The sequence below is a fragment of the Cucumis sativus genome, chromosome 7 (assembly GCF_000004075.3).
Source record: "Cucumis sativus cultivar 9930 chromosome 7, Cucumber_9930_V3, whole genome shotgun sequence".
In the NCBI taxonomy this organism is placed as follows: Eukaryota; Viridiplantae; Streptophyta; class Magnoliopsida; order Cucurbitales; family Cucurbitaceae; genus Cucumis; species Cucumis sativus.
In genome coordinates this window covers 21,914,460-21,938,180 of record NC_026661.2, presented here as the reverse complement: position 1 = coordinate 21,938,180, position 23,721 = coordinate 21,914,460, and the positions used below count along the sequence as shown (strand labels likewise).

The 23,721-nt window shown below is 36.0% G+C and overlaps 5 protein-coding genes and 1 non-coding gene across 8 annotated transcripts; 1 reads left to right on the top strand and 5 right to left on the bottom strand.

The window, feature by feature from the left end:
- Nucleotides 1–452: 452 nt before the first annotated feature.
- Nucleotides 453–6,503, top strand: LOC101221220 (probable phospholipid-transporting ATPase 4). Its single transcript, XM_004141639.3, has 11 exons — nucleotides 453–706; nucleotides 1,306–3,233; nucleotides 3,321–3,431; nucleotides 3,634–3,910; nucleotides 4,005–4,093; nucleotides 4,192–4,276; nucleotides 4,369–4,578; nucleotides 4,705–4,830; nucleotides 4,913–5,011; nucleotides 5,156–5,347; nucleotides 5,434–6,503. The coding sequence occupies exons 2-11, from the start codon at nucleotides 1,384–1,386 to the stop codon at nucleotides 6,106–6,108; spliced, it is 3,714 nt and encodes a 1,237-aa protein (XP_004141687.1). The 5' UTR covers nucleotides 453–706; nucleotides 1,306–1,383; the 3' UTR covers nucleotides 6,109–6,503.
- A 962-nt stretch (nucleotides 6,504–7,465) lies between these two features.
- Nucleotides 7,466–7,816, bottom strand: LOC101209615 (hypothetical protein). Its single transcript, XM_004141758.1, has one exon. It carries the CDS (start codon nucleotides 7,814–7,816, stop codon nucleotides 7,466–7,468), a length of 351 nt encoding a protein of 116 aa, XP_004141806.1.
- A 2,429-nt stretch (nucleotides 7,817–10,245) lies between these two features.
- On the bottom strand, nucleotides 10,246–13,150 carry LOC101221456 (eukaryotic initiation factor 4A-11). Its single transcript, XM_004141640.3, has 5 exons — nucleotides 12,866–13,150; nucleotides 12,087–12,156; nucleotides 11,876–11,982; nucleotides 11,331–11,761; nucleotides 10,246–11,085 (listed from the first exon to the last, which is right to left on the bottom strand). The coding sequence occupies exons 2-5, from the start codon at nucleotides 12,152–12,154 to the stop codon at nucleotides 10,450–10,452; spliced, it is 1,242 nt and encodes a 413-aa protein (XP_004141688.1). The 5' UTR covers nucleotides 12,155–12,156; nucleotides 12,866–13,150; the 3' UTR covers nucleotides 10,246–10,449.
- On the bottom strand, nucleotides 12,320–12,408 carry LOC116405334. Its single transcript, XR_004218537.1, has one exon. It is a non-coding gene; the product is annotated as a small nucleolar RNA snoR98 (small nucleolar RNA).
- Nucleotides 13,151–15,472: 2,322 nt separating the features above from the next.
- LOC101221925 (mitochondrial import inner membrane translocase subunit TIM23-1) lies at nucleotides 15,473–16,475 on the bottom strand. Its single transcript, XM_004141642.3, has one exon. It carries the CDS (start codon nucleotides 16,386–16,388, stop codon nucleotides 15,816–15,818), a length of 573 nt encoding a protein of 190 aa, XP_004141690.1. The 5' UTR covers nucleotides 16,389–16,475; the 3' UTR covers nucleotides 15,473–15,815.
- A 1,407-nt stretch (nucleotides 16,476–17,882) lies between these two features.
- LOC101209859 (U-box domain-containing protein 35) lies at nucleotides 17,883–22,668 on the bottom strand. Of its 3 annotated transcripts, none has more exons than XM_011661336.2 (9): nucleotides 22,174–22,668; nucleotides 21,954–22,051; nucleotides 21,528–21,649; nucleotides 21,198–21,431; nucleotides 20,578–20,734; nucleotides 20,289–20,390; nucleotides 19,724–20,161; nucleotides 18,706–19,488; nucleotides 17,883–18,392 (listed from the first exon to the last, which is right to left on the bottom strand). In XM_011661336.2, the coding sequence occupies exons 1-9, from the start codon at nucleotides 22,355–22,357 to the stop codon at nucleotides 18,135–18,137; spliced, it is 2,376 nt and encodes a 791-aa protein (XP_011659638.1). In that variant the 5' UTR covers nucleotides 22,358–22,668; the 3' UTR covers nucleotides 17,883–18,134. The 3 variants fall into 3 exon arrangements, with proteins under 3 accessions (XP_011659638.1, XP_011659639.1, XP_004141807.1); XM_011661337.2 differs by having other exon boundaries at nucleotides 22,170–22,667; XM_004141759.3 differs by having other exon boundaries at nucleotides 18,250–18,439; nucleotides 22,174–22,666.
- Nucleotides 22,669–23,721: the final 1,053 nt, after the last annotated feature.

Here is a 23,721-nt window from a genome sequence, read left to right as displayed (position 1 = left end):
AAAAAAAGAAAAAGAAGAAGAAGAAAAAGAAAAAAGCCACGTAGGAAGAAGTGGGTCCCGAAGGGGATGGGAAGGGGAAGAGACTGATTCTTCCCTCTGTTGGGAGTTGCCTTTTCTTCCACTTTGAAAAACTTGACAGGTCATTTTTATTAACAAAACCCACCTTGTAATTTTGTAATTTTGTAATTTTGTAATTTCTATTCTTCTTCTCTCTCTCTTCATAAAAGAAAAATAATTAATTTAAAAGAAAAGAAAAGGAAAAAAAAAAAAAGAGTAAATAAACGATATATATATATATATATATAAATATAGAGAGGGGAGGGCCCGGAATTTCGTGTCATTGGTTTTGAGTTTGAAGGGTAGGGAGAGAGAGGGAGAGAAAATAAGAAAAGAAGAGAGAGACAGAGAAAGAGAGAAAGAGAGAGAAAGGACATTTTGTTTTTCTTTCTTTCTCTCTTTCTTTCTTTCCTTCTTTCTTTCTCTTTTGGCCTAAAACCCTGTTTTTCTCTGTTTCTCTGTCTTTCTCTAGATTTCCTCTCTCTACATAACCAAATAAATAAACACCATTTTCTCTCTCTCTCTCTCTTCTTCTTCCTTCTTCATTCTTCCTCTTCTTCCTTGATCTGCAACTTCCCTTCTTCATTCCTTTTCTTTTCTTTTCTTTTACCCATTGCTTATGGATGGATTTCTTTCCTGATTCTCCCAGGTACCATTCTTTATATTTCTCTTACTTCTTTTTTTTTTGCTTTCTGGGTTTCTTTTTTTTTTTCTGTTTTTTTTTTTTGGCTTGATTCTTCATGAAAATCTCTTCTTTTCGATTTTTTTTGTGTTCTCGACTTAGGAATCTGGTTTTGGTGATGATTGTATTCATGTTTCAGCTCTACATTATTGGTTTTCAGTAATAATTGGATTTACCCTCTTTCTTTTTTCTTTGTTTGAGCCGTGATTTCCCTCAATGGGGATTGAGATTTGAGGTGAATTCTATTTGTTGAGCTGTGTTTTTGCGTCTTCTTTTGATCTATTTCCCTTTTGTGGTGTGGGTAGGATTGCTGGGTGTAATCTCGTTTTAGAAGAAAAATAAATTGGTTTTGTTCCGAGGGTATTAGCTTAATTTTTTAGAGTTTCTCATGATTTGTATTGGTTTTTCGTGATTTACCTTGATGGTTGTGAGATGGATTTTTTTAATGCAGCTCAAATGTTTGTTAGAATGCTTACCCGTCTGGGTATTCGTTTTCTGGGGGTGGATTTGTGTCATTGTCCAACTGGACGATTTCTTTGTTAATTAATTTGTATGGTTGTTATTAGGATGAAAATGGAGAGATTGCAGTAAGAACAGGTAGGATTTTGTGTTGACATTGGTGTCCTTATCATACACCTTTTAAGATGAAGATGGAGTCAATGAGACGGGGAAGGATAAGGCAGAGGATCCGCCGAAGCCATCTTTATACGTTTGCTGCTTGCCTCCGTGCAGACAGCGCGCGGGAGGTTGACGATTCAAATCCTTTAACAGGACCTGGCTTTTCACGAGTTGTATGTTGTAATCAGCCTCAAACCCATGAGAGAAAGCCATTGAAATACTGCACAAATTACATATCCACGACCAAGTATAATGTTCTTTCTTTTGTGCCTAAGGCTCTCTTTGAGCAATTCCGAAGAGTTGCCAATTTGTACTTTCTTTTGGCTGCGTTGTTATCGCTCACACCAGTTGCCCCATTTTCTGCTGTGAGCATGATTGCTCCTTTGGTATTTGTTGTTGGGCTCAGTATGGCTAAAGAAGCTCTTGAGGACTGGCGTCGATTTGTGCAGGATATGAAGGTTAACCTCAGGAAAGCGAGTGTCCACAAAGGGGAAGGTGTTTTTGGCCATAGACCATGGCACAAGCTCCGAGTAGGAGATATAGTGAAAGTACAGAAGGATCAGTTCTTTCCAGCTGATCTACTCCTCTTGTCGTCGTGCTATGAGGATGGTATATGTTATGTGGAAACGATGAATTTGGATGGTGAAACCAATCTCAAAGTAAAGAGAGCTTTGGAAGTAACCTTACCATTGGATGATGATGCAACTTTCAAAGATTTTTCTGGAAAAATTTACTGTGAAGATCCAAACCCAAATCTTTACACCTTTGTAGGTAACTTTGAGTATGATCGGCAGGTTTATCCTCTTGATCCTAATCAGATTCTCCTCAGAGATTCAAAATTGAGGAATACAGCTTATGCCTATGGGGTGGTGATATTTACTGGACATGATAGCAAAGTCATGCAGAATGCTACAAAATCCCCTTCAAAAAGAAGTAGAATAGAGAGAAAAATGGACAAAATTATTTACATCCTTTTCACTCTACTTATATTGATCTCATCGATAAGCTCAATAGGTTTTGCTGTGAAAACTAAGTACCAAATGACAGACTGGTGGTATTTACGAACTACTGGTGATGACCATGATCCACTGTACAACCCTCGTAAGCCAACCTTATCAGGGCTCATACATTTAATCACTGCTCTTATACTTTATGGATATTTGATACCCATCTCGTTATATGTTTCCATCGAGGTTGTTAAGGTTCTCCAAGCTTCCTTCATTAACCAAGATATTAACATGTATTGTGAGGAGACTGCCAATCCAGCTCAAGCTAGAACTTCCAATTTGAATGAGGAATTGGGTCAGGTAGACACAATCCTATCTGACAAAACAGGCACTTTGACTTGCAATCAAATGGACTATCTGAAATGTTCCATTGCTGGCACTGCATATGGTGTTAAATCTAGTGAGGTTGAACTTGCAGCTGCAAGGCAGATGGCATATGACTTCGAGGAGCAGGACGGAGAATTTTCCGATGTCCATGGACAAAAGAATAGCCAGCCGTCTTCAATGCCACATAGCAGATTAGGTTCTGAGATTGAGCTGGAGACTGTTGTTACTTCAACTGATGGCAAGGATCAGAAGTCTGCCATAAAGTATTTTAGTTTTGAGGACAGCCGCCTGACTGGTGGAAACTGGTTGAATGAGCCTAATCATGATGTTCTTTTATTGTTCTTCCGAATTTTAGCAATTTGTCACACTGCAATTCCTGAACTGAATGAGGAGACCGGCGTTTATACATACGAGGCAGAGTCCCCGGATGAAGGTGCTTTTCTTGTTGCAGCTAGAGAATTTGGTTTTGAATTTTGTAAGAGAACACAGTCAACCTTGGTTGTCCGTGAAAGGTATCCTTCACCTGACCAAGTAGTTGAAAGGTAAGATTAACTTTATGTCGCTCAGGTCTATCTTTCCATGAATTTTCTGTGTCATGCATTGCTGATGTGTCTTGGGAATCTGTACAGGGAATACAAAATTTTGAATCTATTGGATTTCACAAGCAAGAGAAAGAGAATGTCTGTAATTATTAAGGACGAGGAGGGCCAGATTCTTCTTCTCTGCAAAGGTGCCGATAGGTGAGTCTCATCAGTAGAGGCTCGTACGGATAATTTTTTAGAATTTTATAGAGATATCAGCTACTTCTTGCAAGTTAGCGTGTGAGAAAAAGCCCAGGTTGTCTTTGGAAGACTGGCTAACAAACTGCACTTTTCTTTTTCCTTTTTTATGGACGAGAAACACTTTTCTTCATTCTGAATCTCTTGCATTCCAATCATGCAGCATCATCTTTGATCGACTATCAAAGAATGGAAGAATGTATGAGGAAGCAACCACAAGGCATTTGAATGAATATGGAGAAGCAGGGCTACGAACTCTGGCACTTGCTTATAGGAAGCTCGAGGAAGCTGAATATAATGCTTGGAACAATGAGTTTCAGAAGGCTAAGACGTCAATCGGAGGAGATAGAGATGCAATGCTTGAGCGAGTATCCGATCTCATGGAGCGAGAATTAATCCTTGTTGGTGCTACTGCTGTGGAGGACAAGTTACAGAATGGGGTGAGAATAATATCTATTTATCTAGAACCATTATTGTCTGTTATCACTCTGGTTTGTTTTGTTTAACCTAGTATTATGTTTTTGGTTGCTCTAGGTGCCTCAATGTATAGACAAACTTGCACAAGCTGGTCTTAAGATCTGGGTTCTGACAGGAGATAAGATGGAAACTGCTATCAACATAGGGTCGGTCTTGCTAATTGATTGAAGCCATTTCTTACAGCTTATATGCCATGTTGAAAAATATATATTCCTGTGTTAAAAGAAATTGTTTCTGTCTTCAGATATGCATGCAGTTTACTACGACAGGGAATGAAGCGGATCTGCATATCAACAACCTCAGACTCCTTAGCACAGGATGGGAAAGAGGTATTTGATACTTTGAGAGAGAGCACAGGAAACTAGCTACAGGAAATTGATTTCATACGAATTAGGATTTTTTGTTTTTTGTTACACCCCAGGCCATGAAAGAAAATATTTTGAATCAAATCACCAATGCCGCACAAATGATCAAGCTGGAAAATGATCCACATGCTGCATTTGCTTTAATCATTGATGGGAAGACTTTAACATACGCCCTTGAGGATGATATGAAGCTTCAATTCCTTGGACTCGCTGTTGATTGTGCATCGGTCATTTGCTGCCGTGTCTCCCCCAAGCAGAAGGCACTGGTAGGACGTCCATTCTCATTTTAGGGCTAACCACCTTGTATACTATCAACTGTTCATATATCATACTCAAGCTGTTCATTGAATGGACGATTTAGTAGTAAACTGGTTTTGCTTCCGTTTCTGTAGGTAACAAGGTTAGTGAAAGAAGGTACTGGGAAAACTACTTTAGCAATTGGCGATGGTGCAAACGATGTAGGAATGATTCAAGAGGCCGATATTGGTGTCGGTATCAGTGGGGTTGAAGGTATGCAGGTACGCACAAATGACTCTCCTTTCTAAACCTTGTCTATTAAATAAATCTCTACCCCTCTTTTTTAACCCCTTATGCTTTCAGGCTGTGATGGCTAGTGATTTCTCTATAGCTCAATTTCGGTTTCTTGAAAGGCTTCTGGTAGTCCATGGTCATTGGTGCTACAAGAGGATAGCACAAATGGTAAAGTTAGACTATGTTTCTATGTTCTGTCATGTTTGCCAAATTTTGCTTCAATGAAGCCAAGGTCAATGAACCAGTTATGAATTATCAGTAGTACGTTCTTAATTTAACTTTGATCTAACAATGGTTATTTTCATTTTCCAGATTTGCTATTTCTTCTATAAGAATATTGCATTTGGATTAACGCTATTCTACTTCGAAGCATATGCTGGATTTTCTGGGCAATCAATTTATGATGATTTCTACATGCTATCATTTAATGTCATACTCACCTCATTGCCTGTAATTTCCCTTGGTGTATTTGAGCAAGATGTCCCTTCTGAGGTGTGCCTACAGGTAAAGACAGGCAGCATTGAATGTAAATAAGCGAACTGATTTGTGTTCCAAGTTCATATGCTAACCAACCATCGTACATTTTGCAGTTCCCTGCACTATATCAGCAAGGACCTCGAAACTTGTTCTTTGACTGGCCTCGAATTTTCGGATGGATGGGGAATGCTCTCTACTCATCTCTAGTTACTTTCTTTCTCAATCTCATCATCTTCTATGACCAGGCCTTCCGTTCGGGCGGCCAAACTGCAGATATGACTGCTGTAGGAACCACCATGTTTACTTGCATCATATGGGCAGTAAATTGCCAGATTGCTCTCACAATGAGCCATTTCACCTGGATCCAACACCTTCTCGTCTGGGGTAGCATTGCGATGTGGTATTTGTTCATCTTACTCTATGGAATGATTATATCCTCTGGGAATGCGTATAAAATCTTTGTCGAAGCTCTAGGACCTGCCCCTGTTTATTGGATAGCCACAATTTTAGTAACGATTACCTGTAATCTCCCGTATCTTGCTCACATATCCTTCCAGAGAAGCTTCCATCCAATGGATCATCACATTATCCAAGAAATCAAGTACTACAGAAAGGATGTTGAAGATACGCACATGTGGACCAGGGAAAGATCAAAAGCAAGGCAAAAGACAAAGATAGGATTCACAGCCAGAGTAGAAGCAAAGATCAGACAGTTAAAAGGAAGGCTGCAAAAGAAGCACTCTTCCCTTGGCATGCCTCCGAATGCTACTACTACTGCTATATCATGAAAATATCTCCACCCTAAATCTTCAAAATTTTTGGAATTTTTTTTCTAGAGTTTCCGGCCCATTTGAATCTTTTTCTTTTATTTTGAATTTTTTTTTCCTGTTATGGAAAATGGGTTATTGCCACCCCCCCATTGGTTATAACAAGAAAGAATGTGAATCCGGAGCTTATGTATGTATCATAACTTAAAAAAGAATTTGAAATGTTAAGAGCTTGTAGAATAGCTGATACCCTAAAAGCTTGTTGCTGTTCCCATTCTTTTCCCCCACTTTGTTTGTTTGTATATCCCCTTTATTCATATTCAGAGATTCAAAAACACTGACTATGTCACCCCATTCAACTCTGTTTCATTCACTCTAATCATCTGAAATTTATATATGATTTATATTTTCTTCTATATATTCAACATTCACTATTCACTGATGATATGACCATTTGTTTTACTGTCAAATTTGATCGGCTCAATCCTGATTCCATATGATTAATAAACTATACATAGTTTCATTAATTTCAGCCGGATCTTTCGCTCTGACTTAGCTTTAAAACGGTGAACTAGTTTCGGATTGGGATAATACAGGCGGCATCCCCATCATCTGCAGCTGAAGATTTATTCTGTTTTACACCGACTCGAGAGCCTAAATAATTTTCAATGCCTGATTTATTAGGTTGGAACATGAGAACAATAATTGTCATGTGAAACTGTCTCCCAATTCTTGACTGAATCATTCATTCCACCTTCTTACTCTTCCATTCTTGTTTGGTGTCGGTAGAAGGAGAGGAGAGAGAAAGCAACTTCTTTGTCATCTCTCTCTCTTTCACTATGCAGAAAAAGATCAGAAAACATTGATTTTGTGAAGAAAAATATCATTTCAAACAGAGCCCAGTTTTCACTTTTCCCATTTACATCAAATTTTGAACAGAAAACAATTACAGAAGTCAATGGCGTTGGAATGAGCATGACATCGAGGGCAAACAGAAACATGAATCGCGAATCTTGAAAACGGTGGAAAAGAGTAAATCCACTTAGGGCGCTCAATTCAAACTGGTTTTGATCATTACAAACTCTCATTCTATGCCCCAACTTTCAAGGCCTTTTTTGTTCTGTCTATTGAGATTTATAGATATCAAAAGGAAAAACAGAGTAAACCGACCTTACTGATAACATAGTTACAATGATAAACTCAATGGAATCTGAGAAAAAAAACAAAAAGCATATTCAAAACTCAAACTTTCATTTTCTTTTTTCTTTCTTCTCACCAACTTGAAGAACAAGAAGATCAAGATTCATATAGTTTACAATATTCAGGAAATTCAAGATTCAAAACAGAAACTTACACAACAAATTTCTATAATAAATCATCACCTCCATCCATACACTACTTGAGTGTAAGTGTTCTTGATCCATCTAAAACTCTTTCTCAAAGACCCTTTCATCTTCCCTTCCACTGCATAAACCTTATATCCAGCGACCCTCGTCTTTCTTTGCAATTCTGGATCCTTAAAACTCCAGCTTTTAGAGGTTGACCCCATATTGCTTTTGCCTTTCTTCATCTTTACCTCTTTGTTTGATTGATTTTGCTGAACAGAACTTGCATAGCTCACACTGTAAGACCTTAGATCTTGCATGTTTGTTGGGGCAATCCTATTCTCATTGTAACGCTCAATCTGCATTCTCTCTTCTCTGCAAGATTTGGATCTGAAATCCTCCATTACTCAAACTTCAAAGATACTAAATTGGAAATAGGAAAAAGGAAAAAGGAAAAAAAGACTTTTGGGGTGTGCTTTTTATGCTGGTTTTAGATGAGGGTAATGTGTATTTATAAGTAATATTGAAGTTTCTCTCTAGATTGGAGCAGTTCAAGATCCAGACCTTTAGTAATAAATTTAGGGATTGCCATTTCAAATTGTCTTCAGTTGAGGGAATTGCATGAGCTGCAAAATGTTGACTCTTTGGCACGTGGAATAGGTCATAATGTCACACTTGTTATTTAAATGAATAACAAACACTTCAACCGAGGCTCACAAAGTACCCTTTCCATCAAGTCAACATCCCCATGAAAGTGAGTGGCTCCAACAGCTCCTCCCTCATAAACAAACATTTTAAAATGACGTGAAAATCACAATGTAAATGTAAAGAAGTAAGTTTTCCTGTAGTTACTACATACTAACCTTGTAAGTTTTATCTTTGTCTGATTTTATCACGACTTAATAGATTACTTAATAGAAAATGAGAATGTTTAGTCTTTTGAAAAATAGATTACTTACCGTGTTACAATTTTTTATTGTTTAACTCTCTCAACAACAAGGTGATTCATAACTAACGAGAAGGAAAAAGAAAGAGAAACATTACAATTGACTTTATCGTAGTTAAAAGAAAAAAGTTGCACATTGGTATGGTGCTAAAAGTTCTCTCAACTATACTGATAAAATATATGACGAAAATTTTCTTGATCTAGTAAGTTCTATTTTGTGTCAATTTGTCACGACAACTTTGCGTATTGGAAATGGAATTGAATGTCAACGTAGAAAAGTAAATTGTCAGAAAAATTGAATGTCTGGGAAGAAAAATTAGAAAGTTGAAACAAAAACAAAAGAAAATTCATACTGCTTGTTCATTGATTGGTGGAGTGAAGTGGGTCTAACTGCCCATCAAATGGTGGAGGGGTTTTTAAGGTATCAATCTCACCATCTATTTCTATTATTGTAGTCTTTAGAGTATAGAGTACAATAAAGTTGATCCAATGGCCCTCAATTCTTAGCTAGTTGCAGCTGTATTCTCTCTTCAATTGAATTGATAGTTCTCCTTTCTTCTTTGATAAAGGTAGAGGGCCCCAATAGCACAACCTTTCATTTAGTTCATTCATTTAAAGCCAGTGAAGTGAGATGGTCCATTAAGCTTAGGCATTGGCTGGCTTTGGTAACACATTCCAATTGATGAATGATCCAAGGTTTTGGCCATCAATTATGGTGGCCCCTAAAGGAGTAAATAAAAGAGTATTGGCTTCAATATAGTAACGAGTTCTTGGGAGGACATTCTGCTAAAGTTTGATTGGTGAAGGAATGTGGAGACAGTCCTAGTGAGTAGACTATCATATTAAGATTTTTGGTTGGAAAGTTGTCTATGTCTTCGCTAAAAGGACGAAGTTATTCATGACTAACAAAGATGAAAGAGAAAGAGGTGACTTGGAGGTACATACAAGAAATCAGTTGTGTGCTGGTGTAGTACTCCTAACACCCTTCAATGGTTATGTGAAATAAATCAGAGTTTATGTGATGAAGCTTAATGACTAATGGTGCGTATAAGGTTCTTGTTTGAAGGGAGTACAAGTGTCACTTTATCATAGTTTCAAACTCAACCTATAGCTTCCTAGAAAATGACTTACCCTGGAGATGAGTGCATTTGCTAATAGATTGGTCGAACAAATTATCATTACCCTCTGATGGTGGTAAGAAGAAGAAACATAATGGAAAACGAATTGATAATAGGTAAATTTAATGTTACGATTACTTCTACATACATCTGTAGTATGTTACAAGCAAATTTGTTTTTAGGAAATAAAGATGTTTAAATCTTCAAATATCTTGAATTTTACCTTCTTTGAAATAGGTGAGAAAAAAGACATAGAAAGATGCTTGGAAAGAAAAAGATAAGAACAAGTTTTATAAAGATATTCGCAAACATGTAGATTGTAAAAACGTAGAGTAATTGTGAGAATGAACAAAGTGAATCTAAATATTTTAGAATTACCAAAATGTCACGACTTCAATAATTGGATAATTGTTTTATCATTTGAATTTAAAGTTAGCTTGAACCATGTTTAATAGAAAATAAACAACGATTTGTGATAGAATAAATTAAAATGAATAATGACCACTGTCATGAAAAAAAAGTAAACAGAAAAGAATCTCTTTAGACACCAAGATCACATGTAAATAAATAAATAAAAGATATCAAAATAGTAGTTATCACGAGGTTGTTTACTAGTGGATAGTATTCATCCACTAATTGACTTTAATAATAAAATTAAAAGCACCATTCTTATCAAGTGGAACTGTATTGGATAAACAGCAGAAGGCATCTTCTTCCTCAGAAAGAATAAAGAAATATAAAGATTTACAAAGATCAAACGCAACAAAACTTGACACAATCTCAATCTTTGCACAGAAAGCAGGAAATAAATCATTAACAAAATGTCAGTTTGACAATACTAATATATGAAAACAAAGTGAAGATAAAAATAGAGAAGTTCAAGTGGGGGGAGGCTAAAGAGTGTCATTCAGAGATAAGAGAGAAATCCCATCCCTATAAACAAAAACAAAAACAAAAACAAACAAAAACCTCATCATAGGAGATCTGCAACATTGGCTGGCAGCTCCTCAATGACCACATTATAGAACTTCTGAATATCAAAAAGCATTCTCTCATCATCATTTGTAACAAAATTGATGGCAACACCCTTTCTTCCAAAACGCCCACTTCGACCAATTCGATGGAGGTAATTTTCAGGTTGGGTCGGCAAATCATAATTTATGACAAGGGACACTTGCTGAACATCGATACCACGAGCTAACAAGTCAGTTGTGATAAGAACACGAGACGACCCAGAACGAAATTCACGCATGATTATATCACGAGTGTTCTGGTCCATGTCACCATGAGTGGCCGATACGGTATGATCACGGCTTCTCATCTTGTCCGTAAGCCAATCAACCTTGCGACGTGTGTTAACAAAGATGACACTTTGAGTGATAGCCAGAGTCTCGTACAGATCACATAGAGTTTCAAGCTTCCAATCTTCCTTATCAACATTTACGTAAAATTGTTTGATACCTTCCAAAGTAAGCTCATCACGTTTTACCAAGATTCTGACAGGCTTGTTCATGAATTTCCTAGTGATCTCCAAAGCTTCCGGAGGCATTGTGGCTGAGAATACCCCAACTTGAATTTTTGATGGCAACAGCTGGAAAATATCATAGATCTACCACCACACAAAAAACATAGAACACAATTAAAAATCTTTAATTCTATGATAAATGAATAGAACAAAATACCAACGTGCAGCAAGGCTAAGGAATCTGACTTTCAGCAGGCACAAGAAACGAATTCAGCACTGATGAACCTAATAATACAATATTCATGTCTGATTTCCTGCCTACTTAAACACATTCATTATGAAAGTGCTAGTTCATCAATAACATGCTTGCAACAAGATGAGAAATTCACCTGGTCTTTGAAACCTCGAGAAAGCATTTCATCAGCTTCATCCAATACAAACATCTTAATACAATCTGGGCGAAGAGACTGCCTCCTCAACATGTCAAACACACGACCAGGTGTTCCAACTACTACATGAACACCAGCTTGAAGAATGCGTTGATCCTCACGGACACTTGTCCCTCCCACGCAAGCATGAACCTTAACTCCAAGATAATCTCCAAGAGCTCTCATAACCTTCTCAATTTGTTGAGCCAGCTCCCTAGTCGGTGCCAAAACTAATGCCTGGCACTGGACTAGACCATAATCAAGTTGCTGAAGTATCCCAGAGCAGAAAGTTGCAGTTTTTCCAGTTCCAGATTGAGCCTGCTGAATCACATCGAGGCCCTTGCAGAAGGGAACTATACCTCTTTGCTGAATTGCAGAAGGTTTCTCAAAACCTTAAAGAATTAGGAAAACTCCAGGAATTATATACGGAACTACAAAAAAATATTTTGGGCCAAAGAGAGTCATAATTGATAGAGAAAAAAAAAATGAAGCAAATAAGTATCTACCATAGGCATAAATGCCTCTGAGGAGGTTCTCTTGCAGCCCCATCGAATCAAAACTTTCATAAACTTCATCGTATGAGGTAAAAAATTCCTGCCCTTCGGCTGAAAGACTGCATCGAGAAAGAAAATAGAACTGAATAAGTCCACAAACATGAAGCAGGGAAATATCGCAATGGAAAAATATAAACAAGGGAAATAAGAGAAAAATCTTTACATCTCATTCATTTTAGCATCGTATTGGCGAGAATCAAATTGGGTTCCTTCTGGAGCTAAACCTGCCATAGCTGTAAGTGGAAAACAATGCAAAATATGAACACAGACCAAACAGATAAAAATATCCAAAACTATGCCGCCAACAAACAAAAAATCATTACCATTTAATCAACCCCACCAAGGAATAAATAGAACAACATTACAAATTTGTTAAAAGCTATCCTGAGAAAGGAAATCTGTAACAGAAAAGCCAAACTTGCAATCCATATAAAGAGGAGAACAAGCATTAAACTTCTGTCTCAATGTAGGAAAAGGACTTAAACGATATCTAATAACTTTTTCTCTCAGAAAAAAAAAAACAGACACCGCATTAACCTTTTCCCAAAGCAAGATACTATCGAAAGAAAAAAAAAAAAACCACAAAACCCAAACCAAGCGTAGACAACGATTCATGTACGAGTTGAACAACAAGAACGTTCTAAAGCAAAAACAGATTCACGTAGATTACAGAAACAATTACAAACCATAGCCATAAACAAACAAACAAGAAATGAATAAAAACGAACTCAACCCACAACCACAGACCAGATTAGCGTCAAATCCTGAGATATAATAAAAGAAAAAAGAAACAAGAAAAAGAAAACCCAGAGTAGTTCAAGGCTAAAGGAACAAGAAAAGGGATATGAAAAGAAGGCGGAAACGTACATACAACCATATTCGTGGAGTTGAATAAGTAGAAGTGGAAGGCAAAATCGAAAGAGAAAGGAAGGGAAAACAAACCTGTGGATTGTTAGAGAAGGTAGAGATGAAGATTGAAGAGAGGAAGCTAGGGTTTGCCAAACTCTTCGGATCTGATCCGTGGAGTTGGAGGCGAGTGTTTGGGCAAAGCGCAGCGAGCGAAAGAGGGAAATTTTTGTGAAGGCTGTTAGGTTTTTGTAGTGTAACCCTTAGACTAAGAATAATTGAGCCAAATTCCGAAATTACCCTTCTCTTGTCCTATTATGTGCTCCTTCCAAATCAAATCTCTTGCATGTACTTCTCTCTCTCTCTCTCTCTCTTTTCTCTTCTTTTTAACTATGTAAATTCTTTTATATAAACATTAAACCAATTTTACTTCTAGTAAATAAAAATTCTCTCTCAACATTTTTTAGATTTATTTAGATTTCTTAAATCTAAAGTAAATAGTCATCATCCACTAAATACTTTCCCTTTTGATTGTGTGTTCTTTTCACTTTGATTGTGATTTTTCTTACTTGTTGGACAATCTATGATAGTAGCAGCTATGTGAAATATAAATAAATTTAACTTTTTAAGTTTTAATGTATAATTCATTGCATCTTTTTTCCTGATGTGTGTTAGAACTCAACAAAACGAAACTTGGAATGCAATTATGTTCTCAAAGATATTCTAAGCACCCATTAGGTTATGGACACATAAAACTTGTATTATCTGAAGTGAATTAGTATTCAATTGTTTGATTTATTTAAATAAAATATAATCCAAATTCTTTCAACTTTTGATTGTAAACTTAATATAAATATTACTAAAAACATAATTAATTAATTATTTTGTAGCCACCATTCTTGGCAATATTTTGTTAGCTATTAAAATTGTGCCTAAACAAAAACAACAATATAAAGTAGAATTATTTACTATAGCTAATTTCAATTTCCTCACCAAAGGAGGTGCTAGGTCGAAAATTTTATGTATATTATAATCTTTCAACTTTTTAGTTGATTTATGTTATTTTACGTGTTAATGTTCATATTAACACGTTAGTACACTCAAATGAACTTACGAAAAAATTATGAGTTCAATCTACGGTGACCAACTATCTATGAATTAATTTTCTATAAATTTCTTTGACAACCAAACGTTGTAGTGCAAGAAACAAAATATGTTAGTATGCATAATCAAAGCTTTGTCATTAATCCGTTAAAACTAGAACAGAAGTAAAGACTAAAATGGAACAACCTCTAAAATACAAGAATTACTATGGACGTTTTGGACATTTTGAAAGTTTACAATAGAGTAAACTTGAAAGTTCATAAATTAAAAAAGTGGTAGAACAGAACATACTTAAAAACTTACAAAGGTTCTTCTGTGTTCAAAATTCAGGTGGGTGCTTTCTGATATAAAATATCATTATTTTCTTTTTTAATCAACCATCTTGTAAGATTGATTAAAAGGTCGATGGAAAGGAATAGCTTCAACTTCAAATGATTTAAATGGAGCTTTATGAACAGAGGAGAAGCTATTACATCTCATTGAAACCTTTTACATACCTCAGCAAACAGTTGATTTTGCCTTTTGTCACATTGAATGCCTCTACTCAACTTGCTACCAAACTGTCTGTAGTTCATATGTCAAAATCCAGTCAAATCCAATGAAATTTTTGTTACAATGACAATCATTTCTATAGCTTCACTTGGGATGATAAAGAAGAATATCCCACCAGGTTGATGAAGACAAAGAATGTGCCTCAATGAGAACATTTGTGGAGTAGGAATTCGGGAGGACCTGCCAGTTCATTTACTGCCTGTAACTGTTAATGTTGCTAAAACGAAAAACAGTTAAACTTGATGTAAAATATCTACGAGAAACGATAAAAGCAATGCACCTGCGAGGATCATGATGTTGATGCACCAAGTGCTGAAAGAATCAAGGGTAGCGTACGGAGAGCTTTAAAGCATACTTTTCCTATTTGGCAATTTTCCGAGTTCAATCAATGTGCAATATCATTTTTGAAGGGGCATTTACCAAGACTTTTATTGTAATAGAAATCAAGATAGCACAAGACTCTATACTCTGCAGAGACACCATTTCATTTGTAACTAAACCAACTACTAGCAACACACTCAAGAGATACCATAATCATTCAAAACGACCCTGCTCAAAATACCACCACCTCTCATTGAAATCAAAAAACATGCCTAACTTTTGCAAAGATGAACTAAATTCCGATCAAAGATTTCAAGTTAACTTGGAAGAACAAAACATATTTCATTTGAAGAGCTTTGGTTTAATGATCAAACAATGGTCAAGAATAAGCAAGGTAAAAGTTCTCTACAACAAAAGGATTGGAACGGGTGAATCAAGGATGACCAGCGATTTGGCTAGGTAAAAGTTACAACCTTGAATAGTCTCACATATTAACACCATTAGAATGTGAACAGATAAGAGATTAAAGTTGAATTCATTTGCTCATACAGGGCGTATAAGACTATCCGAATACCTAAGCTCAAAAGGGGCATTATAATTTTCTACAAAATTCACCATTATCGACAAGCATTGACCACGGAATCACAAATCTTGTGTACTCCATCAAGCCATGAAAGCATCAAACGTGGATCTGTGTTCTGTTCTCAAAAACTTGAAAATTATATATTGAAGCAGCCAAACAATAAGTTACTAATTGATGAGATACGACAACGAACAAACCTCAAACAATCTCATTACTTACAACCAAATCATCAGAAGTAATGGAAATAATTTGATCATTCCCATACCACAAGTCTAAATTCTTGAAGATTATTCATTATCAGAGAACTCGACGAATTACATCACTCAAAGAAGAAGCACGAGTTAAACTCGTATAGAAAATATCAAGTGAATTAGTTAATTCAATCCTCAGCATTCTCATCACAGTTTCACATATAAAACTATGACTCCCTAAAACGAAGTATATCGATCAAAATTGCAAAAAAAAAAAACATTCCTTTTCCCCACATCATATCGGCACATACCGCTTCAACATCTGCTTACCCGTCACCGCCAAACCAACCACGACACCGCCAACAGCTCCAGCCACCGCCGCCGATCTTACCCCTCTTGCTGCACGATAAAGCGCACCAGTACCAAGTCCGGCCGCAACACAGTTCCACACATCGTCCGTATCCCTCACAGCCTCAATTCCGCTCTCCAAACCCGCATATAGCAGCCCAATCACGCCAAGCCGATTTCCCCAGAGACGCCCCGAATGACCAGACGAGTTCAGGATCCGATTGATCCGGAGTTTCATAGTATCACCTGATTCAAAAGATTTAACGCCGGATACAAGTCCTGTAGACGCGCCTCCTACTGCACCGGCGAGGTAACCGCAACCAGTGTAGAAGGTGAGATTCTCGCCCCAAGATCGACGCTGGCGGCGAGCTTCTTCATCGAAAAGAAACTCTGGGGAGGTTGGAAGCTGGAAGTTTCGATATGGAACCTGGAGATCCTTGTAGGGATTGTAAAGACGCGGTTGGGATGAGCTATGATCAAACTCTGAATCAGTATCGCGATTGGAAGAATGGACCGCCATGGTTGATTTGAGTTCTAAGCTTAGGGTTACGCTCAATTCTCTCCAAGAGAGAGAAAGAATTGAAGCGGAGAGAGAGATTCTTAAGAAATGCGATTCTCACTATTTTATGCGGGAAAAGAATCGCGCCGATTCTCGGTTCAGTACATAGCCCGGTAAACCGGATTGCCGGTTCGGATTTTACCTTTCAAGCAGTCTCTGGTATCTCCGGTTGACCGAGTTAAACCATACTTATAGGGCGGCTCAACTTAGCCGAACCGAAACACGTAAGCTACAAAGTCGGTTTTGTAAGGCCGCAGATTAATTTAGTCTCACGTAATGCTTTAAGCCAACGAAACAAAATGGTTATCCTCTTGGTTTCTGTTTTGATTTTGGAAAATTAAGTTTATTCATTTTCAATTTTTTACAAGTCTTTCCCTCTTTCTTTTAAGTAAATAATAAAAAAAATATATCTCAGCCAAATTTTTAAGAATAAAAATAATTTTTTGAAAGAACAATTTATATAAATATAATGAAAACTCAAAATATTTACCATAGATATAACAAAAAAAGAATTATTTTTTTCGTATATTTCATATTTGCTCCTTCGATTTATAGCTTCGTTGAGATTTATTAATCTCAAATTATTTTAGTGCAATTAATCTTAAGGGCAATGTATGGGCGATGAATAAAATAAACGTAGAGCTCTTTCATCTTGAACCATCTAAATGCAATTAAAGTTTGATATCGAATAACTAAAAACATAAATATTTTATCTCATGACAATGTAGGTCTGAGATCGAATAAAATAAAATAAAAATTATTCTATCTCGATGCCATTAAGGTCTGAGATATAATAACAAAACGAATAATTCTTTCATCTCGGAATATCTCGGGACAGGGTATGTCCGAGATCGTGTATCAAAATCACGATCACTCTACGCTATTGTGTATCGCGCACATGTGGTCGATGTATAGCATGTTACTTGGAGTAGTTTTGATACTTTTTTATGTTTAAAAAAATATTTTATACAATATAAATATTTAACATGTTTGTTATATTTTTCGTTTAAATACACATAGTTATGAGACCTAATATTCATTTACTTTTGCCATTGGAACATGTTTTTAAAATGTTAGCTATTTTCAACAAAATTAATTATCCAATGGTAAGAAATTAATAGGTGCACATGAATATTCCCATTAAATTGACATAATCTTTAGCACCATTATCATCCAAGTCAAAGCATAATAATAATAATAAATGAGTCATTTACACGTTGTCATCTCTAAACTAAATAAGAGAAGACTGAGATTTAAGCGTCCTAGATAACATGTACGACTATCTTTAGTCATGTTCTTGCCTCAAATTGTGTATCTTCGTGATAAACTAACCACCATAACTCAACTGTCATTGAGTATATATTAGCGGCCAAGACATATTTTGTTCAAATGTGATACAATCAAAATCGACTAAAAGAAAACTAGAGAGACTAAAAAGAAAAAGAAAGAAACAAATAAGCCTGAAAATTGATTCATCTGTGAAATAGAAAGACCGCTGATTTATAATGAATAGAATAAAACCCAAGTGTAAAGAAATGAAATACAGTTACAAATGAGTTTTTGAGAAAGGAAAAGGGTGTGTGAGAACAAACACCATATTTAATTTGCAGACATTCACAAGTGAGATTAGATGATTGTGAGATAGAACCCAAATACTAAAACAAGAATGAAATTTAGACAGTACAAGTTGAAAAAATCTCATGTTTATTATGAAAAAGACTGCAGTTTCTTGAACCCCAACGTAGCAGCAGAAGCACAACTTCCAAAAGACCAACAACGTTCAGAGATTTGCTGCGGTTGCTGCTTCTTCTTCGATCCATCAACTCGTTTTCCACTGATTGGTATACTTGGTATGCTCCATTTTTTCTTTATCTGTGAAGAAATGGTATTCAAACCGATACCACCCTTTTGGCTCCAAAATCTCGTACTCACTTTCAATCGCTCCCATCTTTTTCTCACATAGATCTACGTTGAATTTCCATTGGCAGGTTAGGATTGTTTCTCATTCCTTCCTGATTATACATAATAAGCAACACATATAAATGCAAAGGTTTTTCTCCTGTGTAAAAAAAGTTCCAAGCCTGGTAACAATAAATATTGTCCAAACTTTTTTGTTCAACCTTTTTCACACAAGCTTTAGCATGACATTTTAAACATGCAATTTCCCATCTCCATTTCATGATGATACTTCCTTTTTTCTCTTTTTTTTAAAACTCTACACATTAACAAACAATTTGCAGTTTTGATTTAGGGACTAAGATGCTAAGTGAAAACTAACCTCGCCTTCTGATCCCTTCAAGACTGGAGCCGAGTTAAGGACTTGTTGATCATGTGCTCTGCTGACAGTTGCGAGCTTGCTCTTCGGTGGTGTTTCACCCGACCCCAGATTTTTTAACCTGGACAGTTCTGGCATTAGAACCGTACAAAGGTCGGGCCTGTCTCTTTTTCTTAGCTCACAGCACTTGAGGGCTAATTGAGCAAGTCCAAGAGTATCTTCAATAGGCCAATCTGTTATTGTCGGATCAAGTATCTCTGGAAATTTGCCATGTTCAATAGCCTCCTCGACCTGATATGAAAGACCCATCGGTGACCTTGCAGTGATGAGCTGAAGTAGAAGAACACCAAATGAGTAAATATCTGATTTCACACCCAACATTCCTGTTTGTTGATATTCTGGATCAATGTAACAAAAGGTTCCAGCTGCAGCAGTCATGTGATATTGAGTGACACTATCAGCAACCGTCGGTGGAACTAGCCTGGCCAAACCCACGTCACCTATTTTGCTCACATAGTTGTGATCTAAGAGAATGTTGGCTGGCTTAAGATCACGATGCACCACAGGTTCTGGCTTCATTTGATGAAGGAAGAGTAGGGCAGTGGCAATGTCACAAGCTATCCTGAAGCGGATTCTCCAAGGGATTGGAGGAGTGTTATCTTTTCGGAAGAGACGATCTTCCAAACTCCCATTTTCCATATATTCATAAACAAGGCAACCGTATTCTGGGCAGGCACCTAAGAGGAGGACCATGTTTGGATGCCTCATCCGGCTTAGAACCTCGATCTGCAAACAACAAACAGCGAACCTTCAGGAACTTTCTGAATGTATGAAATGGGTGAAATTTTACATGATGTCGTTTATTATAATATATGTTTCTTCTTCAGTTTCATGTTATTACAGCTCGTGACAACGAAGTAGCAACCAACTAAACGATGTACTATTACAGGAATCTTATGCATAGCTGATAATTCTGTGTAATTATTTCCAGCCAAGATAAACAGAGAAAAAGGAAATTTACCTCTTGCTGGAATTGTCGCTGCCCATGTGATCTATCCGGTCTCAAGATCTTAATGGCAACAGAAGTATGCTCAAGTAAGGCTTGGTAAACAGGTCCATAGCCACCTTCACCAATCTTGTTTGACTCGTTAAAATGATCTGTTGCAACTTCGATCTGATCAATGCTGAATCGTCTATAACAAATATTACTGCGTTCAAATAACTCCATTGTTTTCTTCCTCTCCTCTGCCTCAATCCTAGCTTTTTCTTCAGTAATAATTCGTTTTTTCTGGGTCTCTAATTCAGCCAACTTCTGTGCCACTAAAGTTGCTTCTGCTTCAGCCTTGTTCTTTTGCTTCTCAAACTCAGCCAATGTTGTTAGAGCCTCATAAGTAGATTTACCGCACTCAATTTTGTTGTCTTCTTCCTTTTCCATCTTCAAATGTCGGAGTTCTTTTGCCTGATATCAGTCATCAAACATAGTATTTTTCTTTCAGGATCAACAGGCTTCAAACAATGTACCATCTAGAACTTCTGAGACTACGAGTATATCATTTGATATAGAAAATTTAGTCATCGGTTCTTACCTTCTGTTTTGCTACTGCAGCTTCCTTGCAAGCCGAGTCATACATTTCCATCATTTTTTTGAGTTCAAACCTCAACTTTTTCATCTCATATTCGATTGTAGGCTACAAATGCAGATAAGCTAACTTATTTAGTTAATCGTCCATTTCTATAACTACATAACATATAGTTTATAAAAATTCATCACCCAAATGTAAACTCAAATACAGATGATGTTCTAAATGTAACTATTAATTGACCAAAATTAGACAGCTCCTTTGCTGGGCAAGAAATTGAATAATTTTTACTTACTGGGGTGCTAGAGGAAACATAGCTCCTCGTACTAGTCTCTGAGGAACTTAGGGAAAAATCTTGGTTCTCAAAGGATGTTTCAATTGATTTGAAACTGAGAGGCCCCGAAAAGTCACTAATTCCTGACGTTGAATCATTACTGGTGCCAGAACTATACCTGCAATTGAAACAAAGTGCTCTTAGTCAATGGTTACAACTTACAACCATCACCTCTAAAGGCAGTTCTAGGCCAGCAACCAAAGCTACTGATCAAGAATGAAGAGGGAAAAGCATTAAAATCCTGTATGCATATCCTATGACTACGCAAACAAAGACCACTGAATGAGCAACGTAAAAAGAAATTTAGGCTTGTCTTAGCAAACCAGTAAAAAGAAGACATAGAAATCAAACTTCTGAGAAAATTTCATCAGCCCTTTGTCTTGGATTGCATTTCAAGTATGCAATTCCAGAGAGCCACTGCATCAGCATCCCAATCAGCTAATGATAAGAATTCTATCTATAGAGGAAATTAGGGAAGGTGCAAAAAAAGAAGTTTAATCAAATAAATTTGTCATATATAAGAAAGATGAATGTTGTGGAATGTTCTATATACCAAAAAAATGTATATTTTGAATTTTTACCTGTATTTATCTTCAGATTGTCCAGAGATACTAGAATATGCTGATTTTTGTGTTTTTGATAAAGACCCGCTGATTCGTGGAGTTCCGGTTTGTGTTTCTGTCATGTCAGTTTGTGACTTATTTCGCTTCCTCAACCTCTTCGTATGAACTTTTCCTCTAGCTATGACATATACAGAACATGATTCTGGAGCTGATTTGAGTAAGCACGTTGCAACATCAGGATTCTTGAGCTTCCTGCATTAATGCAGATGCTAATAGCTCAGATTAATTTCTTAAATACACTACTAAAATTAAATCTTCCGTACCACCGAGGCAACGAGAGTGACAAACCTCATAATAGGATTCCGGTTGGAAGCACCCACAACAATATTGCTAATGGAGTGTTTACTGATATGGTCAATAAGTGCATTTGGAACATCAATATCATGGATGATTATCTCCTTTGCAACTATCTGAAAATTGCAAAAAACACAAATATTTCCTTTAAACAAGCTGACTTAAAATGAATTTTATGGATGAATACGGCAGGAAATAACCCTCATTAAATCGAAGTGTTTCCTAGAACCAACTCAATGTCCTATATGGCATGCTCATAGTGCCTGATTTGATATATGTCGAACTAATATTATAGAATAATAATATTCAAGGAGTGTTTGCTAACACTTTGATCTAATTCATAAATGATTCATCATCGCATCAAAAAAAACAAGAACTATCCATTATTTGGTTATGACAAAGAATTGGGAAATTGTTTACTCCTTTTCGTGCGCAAAATCCTCGATAGGGAAGGAAGAACTGGTGCAACTCAGCTTCAGTTGGTGGCCGAAACTCCTTAGGAATCGTATCCACCTCCTCTGCATACAAAGGCAAGATCACAAGAAATCATTGATTCATCTCCAAACACCAATATACATTTCAAATTTTAAGAAATAATGACGGCCAAACGACGTCAACAACAAGGGAGACGGATACCTACGGGGATGCAAGCTCTGAGTCCGAACATGAATAAGAACGCATTCGCCAGTGTTCTTCCTATTGAACAAATGTTCCACAGCCCATTTAACCGCATAGTGACTGTTCTTGTCCCTACTAATCGCAATCACCGTATTGTTGGTGGAATAGGAATCGAAGGATTCTTCTTCAGCCATGGGAGTCGCCATAGCTCGAAAACTCCACAGGGCACCGGTGACGGAATTGGAATAGGGTGAGGGGAAATGAGGACAAATGGTAAGTTGCGGAAAGGGGAGTGGGGAGTGGGTTTGATTACGATTGTCTTACTAAATTTGGGGAGAAGAAACAAGAAAAGGAACACCATCTTATTCGCTAAGAACATCAAATCCAATCTGTGAATGCTAAAATTAGGGTTTATGAAGAAGATTGTGAAGCTTAACCTCTCTGTAAAGGGGAATTTCTAAACTGATAGCGAAGCGGTTGAGTCTTCCCGCCAATGCAAATATGCAATGCTATGTTTTCCCAAAACTCGCTGGCCATATTATTTTAGTTCTAATTATAAATATCACATTGTAATATTTGACAAAATAATAGTTTAGCGCTACTTTTGGAAAAACCTTTTTTGTACTTACTCTAAATTTACTTTTAAGTAAAAATATATATCCACATATAGTCCAACTTATAATTATATCCATTTCTTTTTTTAGAAAAATAATTCTAATTTAGTACTTAAAAGAAGTTACCAATTTAAATTTACGCTTTCAAAATAATAATAATAATAATACATTATTTACAGTCCATATAAAGAATAACTAAAAAGACCAAATTTTATCATGCTTAAATTGTAAATATTTTATACTATATTTTAAATCTGTCCATGCTCATAATTTAAAATATCTTATAATAAAAATGTAGAACTCTTAAATATATAGAAATATTGAAAATTTTCATTAAAAAATTAGAAAAGGTCGCTTAAAAACAAAATTTTATTAAACTTCATTTTTATTTCGGGGTAAAAAAAATTTCAATTTTGCTATTTTTTTATAATTCCTATTAAACCTGACGAGTTAATAATTCTCAATGAAAAGTTAAAATATCATGTTAAACTCTTGAATATATATATATATATATATATATATTTTGATAACATGTCCACGTGGATGTATAATGAAAAACTTCGTAAAAAAGGATGAAATTTTGATTTTACTAAATAAATACATATTTTATGTTTTTAAAGCAGTTAAATATTTAATATTTATATTATTTACATTTGCGATATTGTATGTTTTTTTACCTTAACTATCTTTATTTTTAAATTTTATGTTTATTTTTAAATTCCATGTATTTAGAAAAATCTATAAATGTTTATTTGGCCTATAAAAAAACAACATTTTAGTGTATATCTTCTATTAGTTCCTTATGGCTTCTAATAGTTCCTTATGATGTGATAAATTTAAGTTGATGAGGCAATTATGATTAATTTAAATAGTTTTCTTGATTAGTCGTTTTCTTCATTAGTCGTTTTCTTTATATTTATTTTTATGTAGTTTTCATTTTACTTTTTCGTTTCCCT

Excerpts from the sequence above, each read along its gene's own strand:
- LOC101209859 (XM_011661336.2), bottom strand. The coding sequence starts at position 22,357 with ATGGCGACTCCCATGGCTGAAGAAGAATCCTTCGATTCCTATTCCACC. Across the intron at positions 22,052-22,173 it reads GACTCAGAGCTTGCATCCCC|AGGAGGTGGATACGATTCCT; the intron begins GTAGGTATCCGT and ends CTTTGTATGCAG. Across the intron at positions 21,432-21,527 it reads AACCGGAATCCTATTATGAG|GAAGCTCAAGAATCCTGATG; the intron begins GTTTGTCACTCT and ends GCATTAATGCAG.
- LOC101221925 (XM_004141642.3), bottom strand. The coding sequence starts at position 16,388 with ATGGCGGTCCATTCTTCCAATCGCGATACTGATTCAGAGTTTGATCAT.
- LOC101209615 (XM_004141758.1), bottom strand. The coding sequence starts at position 7,816 with ATGGAGGATTTCAGATCCAAATCTTGCAGAGAAGAGAGAATGCAGATT.
- LOC101221456 (XM_004141640.3), bottom strand. The coding sequence starts at position 12,154 with ATGGCAGGTTTAGCTCCAGAAGGAACCCAATTTGATTCTCGCCAATAC. Across the intron at positions 11,983-12,086 it reads GATGCTAAAATGAATGAGAT|TCTTTCAGCCGAAGGGCAGG; the intron begins GTAAAGATTTTT and ends TTCTCGATGCAG. Across the intron at positions 11,086-11,330 it reads CTCGAGGTTTCAAAGACCAG|ATCTATGATATTTTCCAGCT; the intron begins GTGAATTTCTCA and ends GTGTGGTGGTAG.
- LOC101221220 (XM_004141639.3), top strand. The coding sequence starts at position 1,384 with ATGAAGATGGAGTCAATGAGACGGGGAAGGATAAGGCAGAGGATCCGC. Across the intron at positions 4,831-4,912 it reads GTGGGGTTGAAGGTATGCAG|GCTGTGATGGCTAGTGATTT; the intron begins GTACGCACAAAT and ends TTATGCTTTCAG. Across the intron at positions 5,012-5,155 it reads ACAAGAGGATAGCACAAATG|ATTTGCTATTTCTTCTATAA; the intron begins GTAAAGTTAGAC and ends TTCATTTTCCAG.